The following is a 5,761-nucleotide window of genomic DNA, read 5'->3' on the forward strand; positions in this document are numbered from 1 at the left end:
TGCAAAAAAATCATAATATTGAGAAAATAGCCTTTAAAGTTGTCCAAATGAAGTCCTTAGCAATGCATATTACTAATCAAAAATTAAGTTTTAATATATTTACGGTAGGAAATTTACAAAATATCTTCATGGAACATGATCTTTACTTAATATCCTAAGGATTTTTGGCATAAAAGAAAAATCGATCATTTTGACCCATACAATGTATTTTTTGCTATTGCTACAAATATACCCCAGCGACTTCAGACTGGTTTTGTGGTCCATGGTCACATTTGTTTAAATTATGTGAATAACATTTTTACAGGGTTTTATAACTGACTGATTTTAGATTTTTTTATTTCAATTTTTACTGGTTTATTAAGAACTAAATATCTTTGAAAACAGTCTCTATTTGAATCATGAAGCATGTTTGGGAACAGGATATCTTGTACAGCTAATGTTTGTAGTACTTTCAGCAACAAACAATAGCCTTATTTACTGTACAAAATATACTCAAGCCTTCTGTGACAAAAATAATGTCTTCAAATATTACACCAAACAAGGTTAAATATGAAAAAAAGTTGAATTAAAAAAAAAAAATGTAGAGACATATACACATGCATATACAAATAAAACACAAAAGTTGATTTCCAAAGTTGTTAGTGAGGTTTATTTTCTCTGGACAGAGTATTTTACCTTTCATATGATAATTCACAGAAGATTTGATATTAAATAAGTTTACATGTCATGTGCATACAAAGCATTTGGTAGCAAAAAAAAAAATCAATCAGCACTTGGTTTATCATTTCAATAGAAAAATATAAACTTCAAAATCACACTTTCTACAATTTTTACCTCATACAATTTGTACATAGTAGCAAAGAAACTACATTTTAAAATGTTACATCTTTGAGCCACTTGTTCAAGTTAGTGCAAATCCTGTCAAATAAGATACAAATCATATACAGACAAATCAAATTCTTGGTGAAGCCACATGCATGATACAGATAAAACCCTCTTAATTTGAGATACTAACCTTTAAAAAAAAAACTTTACATCATAAGCCTATCAAAGAACATAAGATGTCAAAATAGCTACATGCTTTCATTTTCAATTATACAGCACCAAATCTGAAGTATTAAGTGTTTTTTCTTTACATCATAAGCCTATCAAAGAACATAAGATGTCAAAATAGCTACATGCTTTAATTTTCAATTATACAGCACCAAATCTGAAGTATTAAGTGTTTTTTCCAAAACAAATCTATTCATTCTCAACTGAGAATGTTTAAAAGTGCCAAATTCAGAATGTCCAAGCTAATGTTCAAATTGCTTTCAAAGTCTGAACAGCAAATTTGAGGCACTTGATAAAACAATGTTTGTTGATTTCAGAGCACATTAGTAAGGACAAGTGGTAGAAAACCCAGTGTACAGAAAATTATAGAAATGATTTAGCTTTCTTTCAGTGGAAACCCCAATCACATGATGGTTTTAGCCTGAAGTCTAGCACCTCTTACTGTACATTCCTTTAGTGTGGCACATATATAGTAAGTTTATAATTAGGGATGCTCTAACATTTTTGCCGTTGTTGTTGTACCTCATTAAATTTGCATAAGACAAAAATTACCACATTACTGATAAATCAACAGTGCATCTCAGTGTAGCTCAAACATTAATTAAGAAGGCTCTTGGAATAAAATAGCTTGCTTTAAAACAATCAAATCCATTTTACCATCATAAAACTCCTTCCATGTCAATGGCATACAGTTTGAGTGAATCTGTGAGAGGAATTGTGTCCTCATAGCTGCTCGTCTTCACTGTCCTCTTTGGCATAGTAATGCACGCTCCTGTACTCTCTCCGGCTCATTCTCCTGCTTCCTGGGGTTCTGTGTGGGTAATTCTGAAACAAATCAGGTCAGAATGATTTAAAACAAAGCCACATTAAGACGTTAAAATTGCATTAATGACAGTGTCTGTTGAGCGCATGCATTATGAAATCAGCCAGACACCTGCTGCGTTTTGACACCCTATTGAGCATTAACAGACCTTCACTCCAATAATCCTACATGGTCTTGTATTAACCTCAATATTTTAGGATCGCTGTGTGCAAACAAAGCCATCTGGCTGCATGTTATTCATCTGCAAAGCTCAACTTAGATCAGAGTTATGTTACTGGGGCAAAGAGCCATGAAAGTTCACATCCTGCACGGGCCATCAACTGATATTTAACAACAATAAATTGACGTTTCTTATTTTTACTTTTAATTATGCAACTATGAAATCTACAATTTTATATATTTTTCCTTTTTTTATTACTATTATTGTATACACATACCATATAGATAGATATTTACTTACCTTTTGACAATTAAATTTTTCTTTTTTTCTTTCATATACTATACTGGGCAAAGAGTTTCTTAACTGACATGTATTATAATAGTGATTTATGAGACTTTTATTATCTTTAATAAAAAACATTTTATTCTATGCACCGATTTAATGTCACAGACGTCAAAATGATCACGTGACTATTTCCACCAGAGATGTAAAAAATGCTTACATGAAATCAACACCGTTTGCATTTGAAATTATAGTTATGAAAATACATAATTTTTTTTTGAATCTTGAAAGTCAAACGAAAATGCTGATCGCACATGTTAGCTCTGAATTAAATTCAAACCAGCACTATTTTGCTGCATTTCTGCTCTAATACCCAATCATAACACATTAGGAGTTCAATCACTTGACCTGCCAGTGGTTGGCTGCCTGCCGGCTGGCAGTCCACTATCAGGAACCATTGATTTATGGCAGATTTATGCGTTTTGCTCTTCTTCCAATCTAGTGCCAGAAAATTTTATTTACATCTGTTCATATGACTTTATTCTTTTCAATGATCAACGTTTTCTGTGTGGAGTGATATGGAACGTGTTAAATTTGGAGCTAAAAGTGACTGGCTGCTCTGAAGCAGGAGTAACCCTCCAGTCGGGATCACGGCCATTTGAGCACTTTATTCAGGATAAACCTCCCTTAAATGTCGATGATACAAAAGAGAATACATTAATAATAATAAAACAATGAATTTCATTGCAGTAAGAGTAGCAGGGAACCCGTTGGCAGTAACCCACCAGTCAGGATCACGGCCATTAGATATACCTCCTTAAAACATATATCATACTAAAGAATAGATTCAAAAGAACATTCACAATATATTAATTTCCTTGCAACAGGAGTGGTGGGGAACACACAGCCTAGGCATACTCGTAGCTTAATAAAGGCTGGCTCGAGAAAGCGGTCAGAGGAAGACATGAACGCAAATAAATATATTCATTTATTCAAAGTAATTAAAAAGAAAACAATTTACAAATAAAATAAAAAAAAATGTAAACAAAATGACTTCCAAATAGGTAGATCCGTCTTCAAACAGTAGTTGCCTAACTGGCTGGAGTGGCAGACCAGCTGACCCGCCAGTGGATGGTGGCAGGTCACGTGACCTGTCAGTGGCAGCTCCTGCCAGCCAGCTGAAGACTGAACCCCCCACTCGAACAACATGTGTTCTGAATCGGTTTAGCTTACCTGAACAACATCCATGTTCCCAAAGAACTGCTCCACTGGGAAAATGTGATTGCTGTCCTCGTCGAAGAAAATGCTCGGGTCCTCTCGCGTTTGGGGACTGTGAATGACGGTCTGGTCCATCTTCGCCTCTGCATTATAGCCGCTTGTCAAAGCAGTACACTTGGCGGCAGAGTTTTCCTTACCGCGCCGCTCACACGAAGTCTTCTTACCGGGCTGAATTTTGACGTTTTCATTCATGGTCGCGCTAGATTTCTCCTCTACTTCGCCGTGAAAAGGTCTCTTTGGAAGACGTTTGGCCTCCCCGCCGTCGCCTGCCATCTGCTGCGCTGCGCTCGCGATATCAAACGCCGATCTCTGCACCAAACCGCGCAGAACTCTCCTCCGCACAGCCTTCTGTGGATAAAAGACCAGTAATAATTGTATACATGTAAACAATAAAATATCAGCGCGGTTTTAGACGTGGCTGATACATCGTGAGAACCTTGTTGTTACTGTAGCCGACAGACGGAAACCGCGGGGAGGAGATGGATGAGTAGACACTGACACTGACCTTGACTGAACTTTTCACACCAGGCGTGTTTAAAGAGACAGTGCCGCGCACTCGCAGTCTGTGGCTCCCGACGACAATCTGAAACAAGAGAGCACTATCCTTATTAGGGACATTGTATGATCAATAATACATCCGTTTCCCCGTCACAAACTACTGAGTGAAATTTCAATTTCGTGCTCCAAGCGAGGCTACACGCCAAAACTGTGAACCAATCCTTAATAAATTATATTTCACACTGAACGCTGAAACTGATCGTACATGTACATGCTAGCAAAAAAAAAACGACTTCTCAAAAGTAAAAGCTCAGAATCAAGTTCTCTTACCTGCTTCGCCCTCATTGGAAGTTTCGGCGTCGAAAGCCGAGTGTGGAGTCCTGAGAGTGTTTATCTCCGGTGACCGCTGAAGCCCCGCCCATATCCGATCATCTGCGCCGCACAGAATCACGAGATGGGACTTGAAAACTTTACTAGGCTTTTCTGAGGCGGTGACTGATATACCCATCAGTTAGTACTAGTCCGTTTGTACAAGTCATAACCGTTATGACCAGTGGTATAGGCGATTAAATTACATGAAATAATAATAATAATAATAATTCATTACATTTATATAGCGCTTTTCTAGGCACTCAAAGCGCTTTACATTGTCAGGGGGTATCTCCTCATCCACCACCAGTGTGCAGCATCCACCTGGATGATAGTGCGCCAGAACGTGGATTGGGGTCGTTTTGTTTGTCTCGGTCGTGGCGGATCATCCTACATCTTCCAATGACCCGCCCACCACACACCACACACCAGCTTACTGGTGGAGAGGAGACAGAGTGATGAAGCCAATCAGCAGATATGGGGATTGTTAGGAGGCCATGATGATCAGAGGCCAATGGGCAAATTTGGCCAGGATGCCGAGGTCACACCTCTACTCTTTTCGAAGGACATCCTGGGATTTTCAATGACCACAGAGAGTCAGGGCCTCGGTTTAACGTCTCATCCGAAAGACGGGCAAGTGTATGACTTTTAATAGAAAACAATGCTCTAAAGACATGCTAGTAGTTTTTATAGAGCAGACAACTGACGCAAATGGCTAATAATATCATTAAAATATGCTTACATTTGGTAGTACAATCTATAGCCTATCTATAATATGCAATACTGCAAATGCTGACAATCTTTGACTGACCCTACCGCTTTGAACCACACGGGGGCGCTAAATACTAAAATTGTGAGTTCAGTGCTAATCAGCTCCTTGACATCTTCACGTATCTTTTTGAGTGTGCTTGTGGAAGGGACGTGAAAAGTGGGTTACATACCTCTAAAAAGACGACAAGTTTACTCAACTCCATTATTTACATACATTGAATAAGTAAGTAGTTCTCATTCAAACTCTTCTTGGGGACACGCATTTATTACGCTTGCACAGCTGTCGTGTGTAACCAGAGAGCCTATTATAGCAGGTAGGTGTCGTGAAGGTGGAGGAGAGAGGAGGGCAGACTGCCGATTGTTTTACAGGATGACTGCCTCCTATTTTCAGCAGTTCAACGATGGACCTTGAAGCGAGAAGAACTTGTTGCGACATGACGGGACAACGGACTAAAACTTCGTCTGACAGGAGGAAAGTGGAGACGACGGTTTTTTCAGCTTAATCACAATGCCTCATTTTTATATTT

The 5,761-nt window shown here is 38.3% G+C and overlaps 1 protein-coding gene across 2 annotated transcripts; it reads right to left on the minus strand.

Annotated features, from left to right (window-relative positions):
- Positions 1–1,149: 1,149 nt before the first annotated feature.
- LOC107549271 (UPF0688 protein C1orf174 homolog) lies at positions 1,150–4,536 on the minus strand. 2 transcript variants are annotated; one of them, XM_016230296.1, is made up of 4 exons: positions 4,425–4,536; positions 4,102–4,179; positions 3,552–3,944; positions 1,150–1,878 (listed from the first exon to the last, which is right to left on the minus strand). In XM_016230296.1, the coding sequence occupies exons 1-4, from the start codon at positions 4,437–4,439 to the stop codon at positions 1,777–1,779; spliced, it is 588 nt and encodes a 195-aa protein (XP_016085782.1). In that variant the 5' UTR covers positions 4,440–4,536; the 3' UTR covers positions 1,150–1,776. The 2 variants fall into 2 exon arrangements, with proteins under 2 accessions (XP_016085782.1, XP_016085790.1); XM_016230304.1 differs by lacking the exon at positions 4,102–4,179.
- Between the last annotated feature and the right edge of the window lie 1,225 nt (positions 4,537–5,761).

The sequence above is a fragment of the Sinocyclocheilus grahami genome, unplaced genomic scaffold, assembly GCF_001515645.1.
Source record: "Sinocyclocheilus grahami isolate Dianchi unplaced genomic scaffold, SAMN03320097.WGS_v1.1 scaffold16.1, whole genome shotgun sequence".
Taxonomy (NCBI): Eukaryota; Metazoa; Chordata; class Actinopteri; order Cypriniformes; family Cyprinidae; genus Sinocyclocheilus; species Sinocyclocheilus grahami.

Bases quoted from the DNA above. Each gene is read 5' to 3' on its own strand.
- LOC107549271 (XM_016230296.1), bottom strand. The intron at 3,945-4,101 runs GTCAGTGTCAGT...TTTTATCCACAG, and splicing joins GTGTGAAAAGTTCAGTCAAG to AAGGCTGTGCGGAGGAGAGT. The intron at 1,879-3,551 runs GTAAGCTAAACC...GATTTGTTTCAG, and splicing joins GGAACATGGATGTTGTTCAG to AATTACCCACACAGAACCCC.